The sequence below is a fragment of the Galleria mellonella genome, unplaced genomic scaffold, assembly GCF_026898425.1.
Source record: "Galleria mellonella isolate WM207_F2 unplaced genomic scaffold, CSIRO_AGI_GalMel_v1 utg310, whole genome shotgun sequence".
Classification (NCBI taxonomy): domain Eukaryota; kingdom Metazoa; phylum Arthropoda; class Insecta; order Lepidoptera; family Pyralidae; genus Galleria; species Galleria mellonella.
The window spans coordinates 1,370,279-1,389,322 of record NW_026442071.1 but is presented as its reverse complement, the minus strand read 5'-3'; the positions used below and the strand labels follow the sequence as shown (position 1 = coordinate 1,389,322).

The 19,044-nt window shown below is 30.2% G+C and overlaps 3 protein-coding genes across 8 annotated transcripts; 2 read left to right on the top strand and 1 right to left on the bottom strand.

The window, feature by feature from the left end:
- The first annotated feature begins 619 nt into the window (after window positions 1-619).
- Window positions 620-16,786, top strand: LOC113523552 (probable transaldolase). 5 transcript variants are annotated; one of them, XM_031907570.2, is made up of 8 exons: window positions 620-787; window positions 9,263-9,392; window positions 9,577-9,700; window positions 10,663-10,770; window positions 11,536-11,667; window positions 13,694-13,819; window positions 15,437-15,662; window positions 16,089-16,786. In XM_031907570.2, the coding sequence occupies exons 2-8, from the start codon at window positions 9,296-9,298 to the stop codon at window positions 16,269-16,271; spliced, it is 996 nt and encodes a 331-aa protein (XP_031763430.1). In that variant the 5' UTR covers window positions 620-787; window positions 9,263-9,295; the 3' UTR covers window positions 16,272-16,786. The 5 variants fall into 5 exon arrangements, with proteins under 5 accessions (XP_031763430.1, XP_031763429.1, XP_026765344.1 ...); XM_031907569.2 differs by having other exon boundaries at window positions 620-791; XM_026909543.3 differs by lacking the exon at window positions 620-787 and adding an exon at window positions 3,094-3,238.
- Window positions 3,467-6,839, top strand: LOC128199960 (putative nuclease HARBI1). 2 transcript variants are annotated; one of them, XM_052895767.1, is made up of 7 exons: window positions 3,467-3,652; window positions 3,731-3,864; window positions 4,098-4,194; window positions 4,284-4,474; window positions 4,589-4,721; window positions 5,751-5,889; window positions 6,184-6,839. In XM_052895767.1, exons 2-7 carry the CDS (start codon window positions 3,731-3,733, stop codon window positions 6,600-6,602), a joined length of 1,113 nt encoding a protein of 370 aa, XP_052751727.1. In that variant the 5' UTR covers window positions 3,467-3,652; the 3' UTR covers window positions 6,603-6,839. The 2 variants fall into 2 exon arrangements, with proteins under 2 accessions (XP_052751727.1, XP_052751728.1); XM_052895768.1 differs by having other exon boundaries at window positions 3,475-3,495.
- On the bottom strand, window positions 7,063-8,566 carry LOC128200898 (uncharacterized). Its single transcript, XM_052895760.1, has 5 exons — window positions 8,237-8,566; window positions 7,970-8,158; window positions 7,698-7,793; window positions 7,170-7,555; window positions 7,063-7,075 (listed from the first exon to the last, which is right to left on the bottom strand). The coding sequence occupies exons 1-5, from the start codon at window positions 8,450-8,452 to the stop codon at window positions 7,063-7,065; spliced, it is 900 nt and encodes a 299-aa protein (XP_052751720.1). The 5' UTR covers window positions 8,453-8,566.
- Window positions 16,787-19,044: the final 2,258 nt, after the last annotated feature.

Below are 19,044 nucleotides of genomic sequence, written 5' to 3'. Positions count from 1 at the left end.
CATACATGGATATAAACGCCTACACAAATACATAAAATATATAAATACTGTTCACGAAAAGACGCCTTATCGATATTCTTCCTTTTATTATTGGGTCTATGGATATGATTGTAAAATTCTTACAGAATAAAAAATTATAAGATATTTATATAATAAGGTATTTAAAAATAAATAATATAATAAAATAAATAGCTAGGGTTTATAGTAATTAATAGCCATAATTTAATTTTAATATTGTGAAATTGTAATAGTATCATTAACAAAATATTAATTTTATTTGTAGATAGTGATAATAGAGATTATAGAAAAAATATTAGCAATTTGTCCAGTAAACAGTAGAAATTGATTAAACCAAATAAATCGAATCATAACATTCGATTAAATTTCTGAGAAATTATTACTGACAGTGGATGGCATTGACATATATCTAGAGTAGTATAGGTCTATCTATGGCATTGACAATAGATTGATAATGACAATATTGACATTTCTATAGATTGTTTATGTACAGATGTCAAGTATACCACAAGCGGGGTGAATAGGAACTTTTAATGACTTTGTTTTTCTTTTTTTTTTTTATATACCTTAGTAAGATTTGATAATATGACATACAATTTGGGTTCATAATGTTTAAAATTTGGCTGTTTATTATTAAATAAGTCGCTCGTTTTCCTTAGTCTTGCAAAATGTGTTCATTTTTTATACACGCCGAGATGAGTAAAAACGAGAGAGGGAACAATAGAAAAACTAAAAAGGATTGTTACTTTTGTAAAGAAAATTTAATTACGTAAGTAAGTACTCTTACTTTTTAATCATATATAACCCATTAAATATATATAAACAAATTTGGTGTGTCTTTTTATCAAAGAAACAGTGTATAAAATAAATATATTGTTAAAATACACTACACTAAATAATTTTATCACTTGTTTAATAACATAATTATACATATAGTAACATTTTATAAAGTTGGAAAAAGCAATTTTAAAAATTTTATTTGAGAAACTCTTAATTTCATAACCTTTTTTAATCAATTCTTTCTTTAGTTTTTTTTCACCTCTAATGTTTCAGAGCCTAAGAAATAAGGATTTGAAAAAAAATTCATTATCGTAGTATAATCCTTAATCTATGTCCAAACGTCGAACGTCGGTTGAATTTACGTTTCCCACTTTTCGACGTCGTCACTCGAATCATGCACTCTTGGACTCCGACGATCCAATTACATTGGCCAATGTACCTCCCCACCTTCTTCCCTGCCGCGGACCCTTCGTCTCTCGCGTCGTCACCTACATATCGCACATCGCGGAGACGAAGACCCCGACACACCGTTTGCGCACGATCAGGTTCATGCCTGAGTTCATCTCACCGACCCCACTTCTCCACTCGTCACGACCAACCAACATTGGTTCTTGACGGGGGTCGAAGTACGATGGATTAAGTCGGCCTAAGGCCGAGGTGCGGAGGGGGGGGGAGGGATTGTTAGTAATGCAGATTACCAGTCCCATTGCTAGCAATACACTATCAGATTGACCACGCAATTCCCTCTGGAAACCATCGTGGTTAATTCTTGTGGAATTCCTCTAACTGACCTGCTTTCCTCGTCACCTATCATCTATCTCTGGTGCCCCGCCAGCGTATACCGATAGCGCAGGCGACGGATACTATTTCATTACCACAAATTTTTTTAAAGAGTGATAATGACAGGAAAAAGGAGCGCACTTTTTACAAGTCACATAAAACGACTTGTTCAGGAATATCGAACCAATCTACACAAAAGATCCTTCTTTTCTTTTTATGTTAGCCAGCTTTATGTTCGAAATGGAAACGAATAGAGTTATAATTAAATTATAGTTTGATAGTAGAAATGTGAATTATGTGATAAAAAAAAATATAAATTTTATGTCAAATTGCATGTTCCGATGAACATTTTTTTAGCAAAGTAAAATAAAAGTTAACATTCTTAAATGCGTTTATTATTTTATACAATATTATATAGAGATCTCAATTTCGTAATATTATTGATAGTAATTACAAGTTTTCTATATTATATATAGTATTTGATCTATTTCTATAGTACATCTCGCAATAGAGTCAATATTAATTATATAGTCGTAATTCCCACATCAAATTAAAAAGATATATGAAATACAAAGCTAAAATTGTTCCACAAATAGTCTAGATGGCAGCTATTTGCACCTCATTTGACAGTATTGTTGTTAGTTAAATTGGCAGTATTGTGATTTCATCATTTAACTAAACATTGATATGATGTTTCCTAACCAAATCCGTACATTAAAATCTAGTATAGAAATTAAGCAAGACTGCAGAAGATCTAAGTACACTAAGAGTAGTCTTGTCTGTCAGTTCTGTAATAAATTATCTGATGGCAATAAATCTTAATCACTTGATTAGCAATCGATTTATTTTCATGAATTTTTAAGACAGTTAAAGATTTATTATTAGGATTAGGTGAGGTACTTACTTATAACATGCAATTTAGAATATATGCTTTTTAGAGATTATGTTATAATCTTATAGTTATAATGTTCCCATTTTAAATTAGTAATAGCCCCAATCGAATTGTTAAGTTATTAATCGCTATACAAATAGAGATTTAGTATATTGCAATACATATCGAAATGGGTGATCACTTTTTTCGCCAATTCAATGTTTAGACTAGAGGGAAGGGGGGGGGGGGGGTTGTTAGTAATGGGGATTAGCAACCCTATTACTGACAACATAGCCTATCAGGTTGACTTCCTCGTGGTTTCCTCTGGAAACCATCAGATTGATTTATTGATGAATTTGGAATGATAAGCTAACTGACCTGTTTCATTTTCAATTATCATTCTTTACTGATACCCCGCTAGTGAATATTGATGGAGCAGGCGGGTTAATCACCTATTAAAAAAAAATGTTCAGACGGACCCGTAATATAGATATCGGACTAATAGCGATATTAGCTATGCTTGTATGTAACAGTTTTTAGGTATCGACAACATTGACCTTTTTAATTGTTTACCTTACCATTTTTTGTATTTTACATATTTTTAATACCTAAAGTTTTTTTTTTATTATAAGGATTAGGATTATGCTTTTATTATTCTCTAACTTACAATTTAATTATATGTGATTCTAATAACTGTCATTGACAATCTGAATCTGCTAGTGTTAATTGGATTGAGTATTCAGAATATTTCGCACCACAGACTATAATATACCGACTGATTGCGATTAGGTATTCATAATATAATAATATAAATAAGCAATACTGGGGGCTTACTATGAGCTTTTTTAGCAGGCCTTAAATTCAACTGTCCTGCTAAAACGTACTATGACCGCGTTATAGCAGGCCTGCTACAAGACTATTTAGACTAGTATTTCTAAACCGTTCACCTTTTTTTTATATGAACAATTCGTACCATGACGCCAACTTTGACAGCAACAAAACGTTTCTTACGCATCTCTAATGTCAAATAAAGCAATGTTGAAAAAGTTAGTTCTTGAGTAACTTTTTATAAATTGTTTTGATATTTGTAGTGGTTTTGTAAGGATTTAATTTATTACTTGCTCTGTGGGAGACATTCAGAGTTCAAGTGACCCTTCATTTTACGAATTAAGCCAGAATTTATAAATTTCAAGTGGTTTTAAGGTTCATATTTTTACACAAAAAAACTCTTATCTATTTCTATTTTAGTTGCATCATAATCCAAGTTAAAATTTTTTGTAGATGTGCGACGAGTACGAATTGTTTGAATACTTAGAGAGTGAATACCGAATGGAGAGAAAAAATAAGCGTCGTCGGTTAAGGCAAATTAATGACCCTTTCGAATTGGAGGATAGAGAGTTTATAAATGAATATAGGTAGATACTTTACTGTTATTTATATTATACATTTATATCATATTCTACTTATAATAGTCGTTTTAGTTAATGGATAGTCTTATATAGATAAAAACCCTTAGTTGTTTTTTCTAAAAAAATTCATTATTAAACTTATTATAAACACAAACAATCATAAGAAAAGATCACACAATTACAAATCTTAGAGACAGGTTTTATTTAATACCTATTTATTTACAACTTTCTTTTATTAGATTATCACCAGATTTGGTTAGAGATCTGTGTGAGGAGTTGGAGCCTATTTTAAAGACTCGACCTAAACGATCCAATGATTTAAGCATTGAAACAAAGGTAGTTGTGATTTATTATATATATTGTTTTCTACTGGTTCTCCTTTTCTCTAGTCTAGATCATTAATAAATTAACTGTTTTGTTTTCAGGTGTTAACAGCAGTGTATTTATATGCACATGGGTCTTATCAGAAACCCACTGGTAAAGCTCAAAGTATTGCGCAGCAGACTGTCTCTTCTGTATTATCAGAGGTTACAGCTGCTTTAAATAATTTGGAAATCAGAAATAAATACATTAAATTTCCCCAAAATACTGCAGAACGTAATACAAATAAGTTAAGGTATTTTTTATATTTTTAAGCCACACAAGAACACTTTCTGTTACAAGAGATCATGAATACTGCAGACAACTTACACAGAATGCCCTTTATTTTCTTTCCTTATTTACCTTTCAGATTTTATGAAAAATTTGGTATTCCTGGTGTGATTGGATGCATTGATTGTTCCCATATTGCAATAGTAAGACCCAATGAACATGAAGAAAGGTATTATTGCAGAAAAAATTATCATTCCCTAAATGTTCAATTGGTAATGTAAAATTTAATTATGATTTACATATTTTAAAATATTAAGTAGACTCCATTGCAGCCAAATTACCTATGTTACCTAACACGACTTAGTGGGGGGAAAGGGATTGTTAGTAATGGAGACTGAATGTCGACCTCCTCGTGGTTCTCCCTAGAAACTATCATGGTTAATTCCTGATGAATTCATCATGATGGGCTAACTGACCTGTTTTCATTCTCATCTATCACCCTTCACTGGTGCTCCGCCAGCGTATCTCGCTAGCGCAGGCGAGGTTACCATTCCATTTTCGCCCATCAAAAAAAACACAACTTAGTAAACCCTGATAAAGATGTTTAAATGTTTATTACTCAGTAAATTAAATTTACTACTCTGATAGACCATATATAAGATCAACATAGGATATTTTTCATGGTGGTAGGATTTGCCACTATAAATTAAACAAAAGATTCATAAATTATATGCATAATGTAGCTAGTTAGAAATAACTGCAGCTTCTTTTTTTTATTTTAATTAAAAAATAAAACATATTATAATATAGTATGAGCTATATTGAAATAAAAGATACAGAATTTACATTGTATTGTATTGTATGGTAAAATCTTTATTGTGCATAATTTAAATTAGGCACATTAAAAGATTTAATATAAAATGGTGGACTTAGCCCATTACATTTTAATTATAATCTTACTAACATAATAAAATTGTAACTTGACAATGTCTATACATGAAGATTTAAGAAAAATGATTTATAATTACAATATAAATATATAAAATAGTTTGTACAACAAAGCACTTATTCTGGCTATATTTGTTTTATTTTTTATTAGAAAATGGTGACATACATAAGAAATATAATAGTTTCATATCTACAATAATTAAACAGTAAATCATACTACACTATTGTTGTAACATGTACAGTAAAAGAGGTATTGATCTCTCATTTTTATACTTTATTATAATAAATTAGGAAACTTTTCGAATATAAAATTATTAGCAATAAATAATAATAAAAAAGTTAATCTTTTTCAGATTTGTAATGCTGATATGGATATAATCAGTGTTGATGCAAGTCATCCTGGTGCCAACCACGATTCTTTTATCTGGAATAACCACCCCCTTAGATCTCATTTAGAAAATTTGAGTGCATCAGAGGCAATATGGCTTTTAGGTAATATTAAAGAAATACAGTAATTATTTATGTGTATACTAATAACATAAAGAAGAAAGATTTGGTTGTTTATAATGGATTAATTTAAAATCTACTCAACCGAGTTTAAAAAATTCTTTCTGCTATAGAGAAACAAATTGTCAATAAATAACATAGGCTATATATAATTTTTAAAAATTCTATCTACCCATGCGAAATCAGACTAGATCACTAATTTTATATAAAATCATAATTGTATTTAAATGTTTATATAATAATAATTGATTTTACAATAAGTAATGGTCTTTATTACAGGGGATTCCGGTTATCCATTAAGAAAAACTATGATGACGCCAATTTTGGAGGCAGCACCAGAATCACCAGAAGCTCATTACACTAAGCTACATGTGAAAGCGAGAAATACTATTGAGAGAACAATAGGTGTTTTAAAAGCTCGCTTTCGTTGTCTATTAGTTCACAGAGTGTTGCATTATCAACCTCAAATAGCTGGCTATATTACAAATGCGTGTATAATTTTGCACAATATTTGTAATGCAGCCAGTTTATCAATACCTGATCTGTCTGCAGAGGAGAACCAACAAGAGGCCTTAATGCAACCACCTGTAGTACCTTATGAAGACCCAGTAGGACGACAAAACCGTGAATTGCAAGTTGGTATTGCTACACGCCGGGATCTCGTTGCCCGTCTCTGGGCACTTCATCAGATACACTGAAAACAAATTATTTTGGTTTAGTAGATAAATTTAGTAATGTTGATAAATAACGGTAGCTTTAGGAAGTTAAAAATGTATGCAGTGTTGAAATATATATGGGAATACCAATCATTGTTATATACATACATATGTAGTACATATTATTTCACACCATATTCATATTCATAGATACAAAATCTTTACAACTGTACACTATTATGTTTTCAACAAAACTGAATTATCTCTTTTTCTATTACATATTATAATAATAATAATAATAATAATAATCTTTATTTGCTAAATTAACAATTAATTAATTTGTTTATTATAATAATTACTTAAGTAGAATCTGTTTAACCATTTGTTTTTAGTTTACTTAGTTTGAAATTATTGTTTAAATAAATGAATGAAGATTATTTCTATTGTATTCTATTTTTGTTTGAAAAGATTAACATCTAAGTTTTTTGCCTATATTTCTCAGCTAAAATTGTTTTCTAAATTATAAGATATAAATTATAAAGTTATTATTCAAAATACTTAATTAATTTACTTGAAAAAAAAATATACCATTCTATTCTTATTACTGACCTTGAGCATATCCTTTTCATTACATCCAACATTTCTTTGAGTATACCAACAGCCTGTTCTATAGAACGACTGTTGGCTAACTCTGCTTCTGCTCGTGACCTGGAAATTGCCACCAACTGCTCCCTTGCCTCTGCAATGGACACGTGACGTCGTCGCAATCGACGCCTCCTTCTTGGTACTTCCCTTCCTTCAACAAATTGAGTAATGCCCGATGGGACATTGCTCTGCATATCAATGGATGATGTTGATGGTCTTGGTGATTCTATTCTTTCTGTCACCATAATATGGGCTGATGATATCGATGGTACTTCTATGATCTGGGTTGTACCACTATCGGTATTTGTACCAGTATCACTAGGTCCCGATACTGCAGTAGTAAGATCACTCTAAATAAAAAAATAATTTTATATTAGGAGGCCTTTGCACAAAGAATTATAACTTTTATGTTTGAATTATTATTATTTCATAATAGTAATTAAGCATTTACAAATATTTAAGTGCATAATATACTTATCATTAAATACATACATTTCCTTCTAAGTCAACATTTAACCAAACTGCCTCCTCACTTCTTCCTTCACTGGTGCTGTGTTGGGAAGGATTGTAAGCAGCAGGTTGCGGTTCCTATGAAACATAAATGAATATTTTCTCAATAAAGTGACATAACTATAAAATAATATATTAAACTTCTACGTGTTTGCATGGGTACATTTGAGAGATATATTTTGTTTTCAGTACTTAACATTATATCAAACAAATAAGGATATAGGTACCTGAAATAAAATACATAGAATACTTACTTCTATCAGAATTGGTTGCACTTGTACACCAGGTAATCCAGAACCATAGTCAGCTCCTAAAATGGACAGGAACTTTATATCCATTTCTGACAATTCTTCATAAATTGATGGACCTCCTCCTGTCTGACTCGAGGCATCTCTCCTCAGGCGGTTTTTTCTTTTTATTTTAGCTTTGAGGTCCACCCAATACTAGAAGAAAAAAATTTTATAAAAAAGAAAAATAGGTATAAAAAGATGTTTAAGAGAATAAACCTTATTGGAACATACCTTAGACCATTCGGGGCCAGACTTAACAGCGCCTTCACCTACAGAATTCAATACAGATGCAACTCTTAACCACATCTGTTTCGAGTGTTCTCGGGCTTGAGCAGACTTGTTGTACCCAACTGCAATTTCCCTATGATCTTTAAGAAATTCCCATAAATTTTGCAGTTGGGTATATGTGACGCGCCGTCTGCTTTGTTGTGTTTCACTGCAATTCATATAATAATAAACACAAAAATATAAATAGACCTATAATATAACACACGTGGCTGCTAATATACAAAGATTTTTATTAAACTAACAATAAATAGTTACTCACAACATTATAGTTTTGAAGACCTTTATGCACAAAGGATAGCCAAATACTGAAAGTAAAGTGCTACTCCTCAATCCATTGTTCACATTTAAACACTTTAGCAAGTTTGGATTTATCCAACTTTATTTTAAAACACTTGAAATTTAAAACTTTTTTTGCCACTTGAGTGACGACGGTTTCAAATTCTTAATATTGTTTATTAACTTGTAATGATTTAAACTATAAAAACACTGGGTTTTTATATCGAGTTAACAAGAATTCATAATATTTATTATATAAAAATTGGTAATTATCATGAAATTTCTTGTTCAATATTCATGAAAATTTGGTAATAATTATTTAAGTGTTTGAATGTTCGCGGTAAAGTAATATTAGGCCAGACGACCAGAGACAATTTAAGCTATTCACCCGGTGGAAAACAATTTTTAAATAGTTCACCTTTAAAGGCGTCATAGTATGAATTTAAACAATAGTGTTTAAGGTCTACTTTTGAACTGCCCTGTATAAAGATGGTTTCTTATAAGCTGATGGTAAGCCTCCTGTTGTTTATTTCTTGCTAGGCACGTTGTACCTTTTTAGGTTATTTAACCTACAGACAGGAAAAATACATTAAGGTCACCTTCAAATAGTTTAAACATCGATAGATGTGATTTCGTTACATATTTAGCCTATGTATTCATGCTCTACTGGTTTTAATTACATTTAATTCACAGGCATTCTTGAGGCAGCATTAAACGTTGTTCAGTATGAGTGCAGAACCCCAAGCTAAACGCACGAAAATGAGTGAACTGGACCAGTTGAAACAATATTGTACTGTGGTTGCCGATACAGGAGATTTTGAAGGTTAGATTTTAATGTAAATATTTATAAATTAAAAAAAATTTGGATTACATATTTCATACTGATTTAATAATCCACAAATGATTAATGAATTACTTATTAAGGTGTGCCATTATTTACTTAAACATGACTAAAAACTAAGAATATCGTCTAACCAAAAATAACCTAAAACCTGTTCATATTTCAGCTATGAAAGCTTACAGACCTACAGATGCCACCACAAATCCAAGTTTAATACTATCGGCTGCTGCTATGGAACAGTACCAACATATACTTGACAAAGCTATCAAATATGGAAAGGATACTGGCAGGTAGTAACTATTTATTTAGAAATAATTTTTATCTATTATGAGGAAGATATATAGAAACCATCCCTAAGGATACTGGCCAAAATTTTAAAAGAGTAGTCTGCTTAAATTTATTTAAGATTTATAATAATATTAAATGTAATATTATATATTTAAAATTTTTATTTTATTTTAAACTTTGAAATTAAGATTAATTAAATATTATTATTTAATAAACCTTAATTTGTATGGCTTCATGAGGTTGGCAATAATAGATAAAAAAAATATTATATTTTTTATAATTTATTCTTCTAATAACACAATAGCAAATAAATGAAAGTGGTAACCTATAGACATTAATCATATAGACATAGCAGAATACATAAAGAATAAATACATACAAAATAAATTGAAAGTAACAGCAGTAAATCAAAGGTTGTCTGTAAGAAATTGCCCTAGCAATAAGACCGCCTCTTGTACCTTTATGTGTATATTTCAATCTGTATTTATGTTACTGTATTTCACTTGAATTGTTCAATTGTCATTGTATATTTTGTTTATGGTGTAATAAAGACTTAAATAAGAATAATGGAGAAGCTGAGAAGTAATAATTTATTTTGGTTGCATGTAATGTGTATATTTAAATATATTAGTTGAAGATGAGTAGAAGTATAAATATAGATGGCTATAATTATAGAGAAAAATATATCTATTTTACAATATGTGCATAAATACAAAATGTATTGTTTAGAAATCGCACCTACAATTATCACATTGCCATGGAATGTAGGTTCTTACCACTTCAATTGCAATGTTTGTTTTAAATCAAACTGCTAATGTAATAATTCATAATAATATGGTGTATGTACATACACTACATATGTGAAATAGTTACCAAATTACTTTCTAAATAATATACTTTATATTCAATGTATAGGTGCATGAGTATACTTTTACTTAAAGTTTTATTGTTTGTTTTATTGCAGCACCATTGATGAACAGGTAGTGGAGACACTTGATATGCTGAGTGTATTATTTGGTTGTGAAATTCTTAAAATCATTCCAGGACGAGTTTCTGTTGAAGTTGATGCAAGGTATGTAGTTATTATTACATACTGTTACATAGTGCATGGAATATAATTAGTAGTAAGTAGTATATATATATATATATATATATATATATATATATATATATGTGTGTGTATACATATGTATATATATATGTATATATATATGTATATATATATATATATGTATATATATATATATATATATGAGGACCATCCAGGACCCTTAGTTGCGAACGTAAGCCTGACTGAACACACTTAGGCGTACATAGTGCTCACAGTGTCAAGTCAATATCTTCAACATTGACTATGAATGAAAGGTAGAGAAATACTGTATGCACATGACGGATTACCAACAGTCAGTTCAGTCATTCATATAAAAAAACTTTTGAACAAGGCTTGTGCACAGCGGGCCGAGGCAGCAGTCAGGCCGCACTTGTGTTCCAGCTGCTTAGGAGAAAGGGTTCTAGATGGTCCCAAAACTAGTCGAGTTTTCTAGACTAAATTGGTCGACATGTAAGTTAAACCAGTAATTACTACATTAAAATATAATGTGTACTTACAAAACTTTTGTGTATAACATGTACAATATGTTGATTTGGAGAATTTGATTATGAACAAGTTATTGATTATAAAGTATTAAAGATATTAAATAATATATTAATATGTATGATATGTATAAATACATAAAAAATTATACAATATTAGATTTCTTAAAATGATTATTTGTCTGGGGGTTTTATGGTAGGATATATATTTATAAAATCTTTATTGAAAAATTTTTGGTTTCAGATTGTCATTTGACAAGGATGCTAGTATTGCTAAAGCCATTAAGCTGATTAGCATGTTTGCAGAATTTGGTATCAAGAAAGATAGGATTTTGATCAAATTGGCTTCTACATGGGAAGGCATACAAGCAGCTAAGTAAGAATATTTTAATATTTGTTGTTCATATATGGAAGTGTAATAAGATAAAATATATATAAAATGGTCTCCTAGTATAACTAATGCTGCAAATTCACCAATTACTGAAATTACAATCTTAATTTTTTTATGAAACTTAGAGTGGTAACCATCGTCTATAGACATGAATGGTATTATGGATATAACAGAGTATAATTTGTCCCCATAACACCCTTCATGCATAAATACCCTAATCTACCTATTTTTCGATTACCATCTAAACAAAGTATTTTTAGGTAGGTATAATAATATATAGAAACAGCAAATATAAGTATATATATATATATATACAAATTATTCCTTGTTATTTTGATATTTGAACCTATGAGGTTCTCTATCCTAGAAATAAGTTTTAATATTATAGTTTAAATTATATGGTTATATAGCACTTTAATATATTTAATAATGAGCTAATCTATCTTGTTAGTGTATTATAAGACATGCATAACATTATACCAAGACACTAATTAGATTCAAACTAGATTTCAATTAAAATTCCATATTAATGAAATGGTGACCAGTTCACTTCTCGTTAATCCAGATATGTACTTATAAAGCATTTTCCTTACCTATAGATTTAATGTCTCAATTTAAAAGGGAAATAACTTCAATTTTCTTGGAATATTTTTATTATTGAGGTACATATAGCATACAGAAAATAGATATAATTGTAATGTATTTTTTAAATTGAATCTTCAATTTCTCTAGGTACCTGTCTAATGTAAGAAATGTAAGGTTATTGTTTGTCTCTATTGACATACATGTCTAAACTTCTTTTTATGCAGTTTATAATGACAAACAAGCTGATGGTCCCCGGATAAAAAATGGTAACCATTGCCTATAGACATACTGTGACAGTACCATGAACATAACAGAGTATACTGTGTCATCCATAATACCAAATATTAATATATATATATATATATATAACGGCTTTACCGATTTTCATGAAATTTTGAGTGCATATTGGGTAGGCCTGAGAATCGGCCAACATCTTTTTTTAATACCCCTCAATGATAAGAGTGACCCACCCCTAAATTTTTTTTTTATTTTTTGACAATTTTTTTTATTTTTATTTTATTATGATTTAGCATTGAAAAATATATACAACTTTAAATTTTCATCGTTTTACGATCAACCCCTGTATTTTAATCGTGATTTTTATATTTCGCAATAAGTGGTAAAACAACGTTTACGGGGTCAGCTAGTATATATATAAAAATGGCCCACATGTTGGAAAGTGGTAATCGTCGCTTATAGACATGAGCAGTACCATTCCTGAGGACTCAGGTGTTATTCCTCTGTACCCAGTAAATTCACGCCATATCCCACCCTTCCAATCGAAACACAGCCGTGCAAACACAACTGCTTCACGGTTGAAACACGAATGAATATAGAAATCATAAAACTTTAAATATATTCTTTAATATATATATATATATATATATATATATATATATATATATATATATATATATATATATATATATATATATATATATATATATATATATATATTATTAGACACTTGGTAATGTACTATATAATTGTAAACGAATATAGAAATATTATTAAAATATTAATCATGTTTAAATAATAGTTAAGTGATTGAAAAATTTAAAGCGTGACTTGGTCGCCTCTAATACAATCCAAATGTAAAATTTAAATGTAATTTGAATTTCTTATCCGTTTTGTCACGATGTCATCTTGTTCTTTTAAACTTTTTTATATATGTAAATCCTACTAATATTATAAATGAAATTTTGTAAAGATGTTTGGATGTTTGTATATTTATAACTCGATTACGCTTGAATAGTTAAATGAAATTTGTTTCACGGGTAGCTTATATTCTGACTTAACATGAGTATTTTATATACCTACTGATTTATGTGGGCAAAGCCGTGACAAACTGCTAATATAATATCATCAATAATATCATTAATATTATTTATGATAACTTTTTCTAATGATTGTATTAATTTTACAGGGAATTGGAGAAGAATCATAGTATACATTGTAATTTGACATTACTCTTTTCATTATATCAAGCTATTGCTTGTGCAGAAGCTAATGTGACACTTATTTCTCCATTTGTTGGACGTATTCTGGATTGGTAAGTATAGTTGAATATTATGTTATAAATTTAGAGTAAAAATTAGAGTATGCTAAATATAATGACAATACAAATGAGTGTGTAATAACAGGACAATGTTATATTTCAAAACATAGACATTTTTTATCTATTTTTCATCATTTTTATGATGCTAAAATTACACACATAATATTCAATTAAAGGGAGCCTACATAAGTACTAAATTGATTTATTTCGCATCTATGAAATTCGACTACTAATTTTTTTTTTAATACGACTTAGAATGGCAAACAAGCTGACGGCCCACCTGATGGAAAGTGGTAACCGTCGCCTATAGGCCTATAGATGTCGCATATAACAGTACCATGGATACAACACAGTATACTGATTCGCCCATGATACCCCCCATGCGTTGCCATTCCTGAGCATTGAAAAATACATACAACTTTAAATTTTCATCGTTTTACGATCAACCTCTGTATTTTAATCGTGATTTTTATATTTCGCAATAAGTGGTAAAACAACGTTTACGGGGTCAGCTAGTATATATATAAAAATGGCAAACAAGCTGACGGCCCACATGTTGGAAAGTGGTAATCGTCGCTTATAGACATGAGCAGTACATTCCTGAGGACTCAGGTGTTATTCCTCTGTACCCTGTAAATTCACGCCATATCCCACCCTTCAAACCGAAACACAGTCATGCAAACACAACTGCTTCATGGTTGAAACACGAATGGGACAGAGGTACCCAAGCAAACGACTTTTGTACAAAGTCTCCCTCTGGTAAATTAAGTTGATAATTAAATATAAAGTATTAGTGTAGTTATGAAAAATGATTCCATTGTGTCACAACAGGTAGATTGTTGTACAATAACAATTGTGAGTCATACTGTTAACAGAAACAACAAGTATTTTTCCGTTGCTAAAAATCCATGACTTCCAATTTGGTCAAAATTAAAAGTAATAGTATATACCTATGAATGATAACATATTTCATAGAGAAATTATAAAATATTTGAATTTAGAACGTCAAAAGAGGGAGAAAAGTTACGGTACAAAAATAAACTGCTTAGGTACCTCTGCTTATCCGTGCTGCTATCGTGAAGCAGTTAGCTTGCATGGTTGTGGTTTAAGTTTGAAGGGTGCGATTTGGCAGTGAAATAACAGGGTACGGAGGTATAACATTGTAGTCCTCAGGAATAGCTACGTATGAGGGGTACGAAGGACATCTTAGTGTATTTTGTAATGTACTGTTCATGTCTATAAGTGGCGATTACCACTTTCAGTAAGTGCGGGCCGTCAGCAATATATAAAAAAACGATATATCATCATGTTAATATGAAACTAACACATATACTACCTAAACCTTGTCAAATGCAAAAGTTTTATAAAAATAATTTTAGAATTAGCAAACATAATATGCAATATATAATATACACAAAAAAAATGCAAACGAATTGAGAATTTTTCCTTTATTGGTAATTGCTTAAGATTGAAGTAAAACAATGTATGCATTACATCTACATGGTGAAATTAAATAGATTCACATTCACTCTATATATCTTTCTTGTAACTTGCAATTATTTAAAGTCAACCAATGTGCCGTATATATTAATTAAATACTGATTTTTGTAGGTATGTAGAACATACGAAAAAGACTTACGAAGGTAAAGAAGACCCAGGCGTTTTATCAGTAACCCGTGTTTACAATTATTATAAGAAGTTTGCTTATAAAACACAAGTTATGGGGGCGTCGTTCCGTAATACTGGTGAGATCAGGGAGCTGGCGGGATGCGATCTTCTCACAATCAGCCCCAAGCTTTTGCAGGAATTGGCTAATAGTAACCAAACACTCAAAAGGGTAAGTTTTTATTTATACGCAACATAAGACATGAAGTGTAAAAAATATATTTTCATGTTACATCTAATATAACAATTTAAAGATATATTTATATATTTTTTTTTTTTTTGGTTAATAATAAATATATTATCGTATTTTGATCAATAAACCAGTTAACAGTGTACTATTTATATAGTGAGTATGAAATAGTCACAAAGCCATTTTTGAGTTTAAATCATTTTGGTCCTTTGCTTCCGAAAACGTAAAAATAGTACAATTTACTTAATAACACTGATAACATGATTTTGTCATAAAATTTTATCTATACCTTATGTTCCATTATGTGATTTGTACCATCTTGAACAAAATGTCCTAAATAAGTTCATTGTTTTGCTGTGGAAATGTGACATATTGTTCCTTCAATTCTTTAAAATAATTTTATTTTAGGTTCTTGACCCGAAAACCGCTGCGGAAAGTGATATTGAGAAAATATCACTAAGTGAAGCTCAGTTCCGCTGGCACCTTAATGAAGACCAGATGGCCACTGATAAGCTTTCTGAGGGCATAAGGAAATTCGCCGCTGATACAAGGAAACTTGAATCTCTAATCAAGACTTTACTAGTTAAATAATTATTTGAATAATAAGTGACGTAAACATTACATTATTAAGAGTAAGTCCTGCTGGCTGGTTTACTTTTAATTGATGTTGATATTGTGAAGTTTTACTTTATATAATTAAATTTATATTAAGATTCTTTACAATTTTTTATATACAATATATGAATTAATTTTGTAAAAATAATTTAAAACATATCTCTAATGTCAATTCGTATATTTTTGTATACATTTATAAGGCGTTTGACAGACGGAGCGGTGCTTGGTCAAGTGGTTTAAATTTGTACTATTTTGTAAATTGCCCGTTCATATACGGCGTATAATGGCATTTTATATCTTTATATTTGCTATGAATATAAACATCGATTTCGAATTAAAGGTCTCGTTTTTAGGACGTACAAGGCGTTGCCTGGTCGCCGGTGACCCTCACAATTCCATTGCTCCCTGTGTTAATCGCCTGAATTGTTTTAATTTTTTATATTTTTGGGAAAAGGTGACTATCGTGTTTCATTAAATGCGAAAACAGATTAGATTTTTTTTTATTTTCCTATTACACAAATTTAATAATTTGGTATAGGTAATTGAATAATTACTAGGTATCTCTTAATGTCTTCCAAATATGTATATCAAACGTAGCCCGAAGTAAAATAATTGAGTCAGTTAAAACATTCTACTGTTTATCTTTTATGATAAAATCAGATCATCAATAATATATATATATATATATGTGGAGAAATAACTGTCACATAAGCTTCTGCACAAGCAATAGCTTGATATAATGAATTGAAAAGAGTAATGTCAAATTACAATGTATACAATGATTCTTCTCCAATTCCCTGTAAAATTAATACAATCATTAGAAAAAGTTATAAATAATATTAATGATATTATATGATATTATATATATATATATATATATATATATATATATATATATATATATATATATATATATATATATATATATATATATATATATATATATGCATGCTACATGCTATTTCACTATTACTACAGAATAATAAATAATACCGTGTGGTCCTGGCATAGAATCGGCCACCCCTTTTTTTCCCGTGGATGTCGTAAGAAGCGACTAAGGGAACTTAAAGGTCGAGGGATAGATCGTCAATAGACCTCTCAATAGAGGGAGGTCTCTGTTCAGCAGTGGACAATTAACCGCTGATATGGTATGAGAATCGATAATAAAGCCGCACAGAGATAAGTCTGTACTTGGAACATTCCATATATTTTAAAACTTCATGTTTTTGACTTTGTTTAAAATCATTAACACATCTACTTGGATATTGTTTTAATAACATATTTACTTTAAAAGGATTTAAGTAATAGGGTCTAACTAAACAATTGCTATCACTTGTCGTCCCGCACTGGTGCCTCGCCAGCGTATACCGATAGCGCAGGCGGGGTTATCATTCCATTATCACTAATTAAAAAAATAAAACATATTTACCTAAGTACGGCTATATATACGGTGTATACTTATTTATATATATATACACACACGCACACATCTATATATATACTATACGTACTTTTGTACTTGAGACAACTAAATATAAGAATAATAATGCTCCAAAAATTTCGTTGATACCTTAGTTCGCGATGTATTACAATTTGATGGGAATTTTTAAGAGGAATTTAAAATTGATTTGAAAACCAAAACATAATTTTGATAAAAATAAAAATGCAAATAAGCAAATAAATTTGGTCTTTAACGGTTATTGCGGGAAAGGTGTAGGTATAGCTATTACTTTTTGAAGAAGTTTGTGTTAAATCTGCAAATTCATAATTATTGTTAATTTTTTTTTTTATAAGGAATTATATTTTGAAAACGTTTAAATGTGCTTGCAATAGGCAGTGGTGGGTGTATGGCTAGGCTACGCGGCTAGGGTAGGCGGCCGCGCACCGTCCTGTGATCAATACTCTGCTCTACTTTCAGCGGCCTTCTGAGTCGCAACGGTATGGTACAGCCTCACTTCTGGCAGCTGACGTTCAATTTCCCTTCAATAATTTTGATCTGAAAATTTTTATTACTCAATATGTTTTCTAGATTAAATAAACAAATGGATACTAATTTTAGGAAGTCATTAATAGCACACTGTGAATAATAATAATTATTTATTTGCTCGAAATGTGGTACTAATGGTCTTAAATATTATTGAGCTACACATTTCGCCTTATCTAAAGGCATGCAAATTTTTATTTCAGCACATGTTAATTATTTTTTAGTGGCTTACGTATACTAATAGCCTAGTAGGAGTTAATCTATAAATATTGGCAGTTGCACACATACCAAAGGTAGCAGAACTAATCAACAATGATACAAATTTTTAATGATAACGACTTGGAAGTTCTTATTCAGTACAATGTACTTATTCGGTACTTATTCTGTACAATATGATAAATCTCTAGCTTCAAACAATTAACCTAATATCTGACTTATAGATTCCTTATAGAATATAGATGAAAGTTTGCATCCACTAAGAAAAGATTTTACACAATTTCCACGAAAATTGGTGTTGGATTATTTTCCAGGGGGGAGGGGCGACATGGCCTCTTAAAAAGGGCAAATTAATTATTCTCAGACAGACCTGTCTTTGTACATAGTTAAAAGTTCCGCTCGTATCTTAAGGTGGGCACCAGCAATTCTGGTGTGGGTACGGCTCATCCAGCCCTCACTTCAATACGCCTATGTTTGAGCAGTTAATAATATACCTAATTCGTATTTGTGTAAATATTGACTATTAGCTACGTAGGTAAATTAATCTGT

Coding starts and splice junctions, on each gene's coding strand:
- LOC128199960 (XM_052895767.1), top strand. CDS start 3,731: ATGTGCGACGAGTACGAATTGTTTGAATACTTAGAGAGTGAATACCGA. Junction 4,475..4,588: donor CGTAATACAAATAAGTTAAG/GTATTTTTTATA, acceptor TTTACCTTTCAG/ATTTTATGAAAAATTTGGTA. Junction 5,890..6,183: donor AGAGGCAATATGGCTTTTAG/GTAATATTAAAG, acceptor TCTTTATTACAG/GGGATTCCGGTTATCCATTA.
- LOC128200898 (XM_052895760.1), bottom strand. CDS start 8,452: ATGAATTGCAGTGAAACACAACAAAGCAGACGGCGCGTCACATATACC. Junction 8,159..8,236: donor CTGGCCCCGAATGGTCTAAG/GTATGTTCCAAT, acceptor TTTTTCTTCTAG/TATTGGGTGGACCTCAAAGC. Junction 7,556..7,697: donor ATGTTGACTTAGAAGGAAAT/GTATGTATTTAA, acceptor TTTTTTATTTAG/AGTGATCTTACTACTGCAGT.
- LOC113523552 (XM_031907570.2), top strand. CDS start 9,296: ATGAGTGCAGAACCCCAAGCTAAACGCACGAAAATGAGTGAACTGGAC. Junction 9,701..10,662: donor TATGGAAAGGATACTGGCAG/GTAGTAACTATT, acceptor GTTTTATTGCAG/CACCATTGATGAACAGGTAG. Junction 11,668..13,693: donor GAAGGCATACAAGCAGCTAA/GTAAGAATATTT, acceptor TTAATTTTACAG/GGAATTGGAGAAGAATCATA.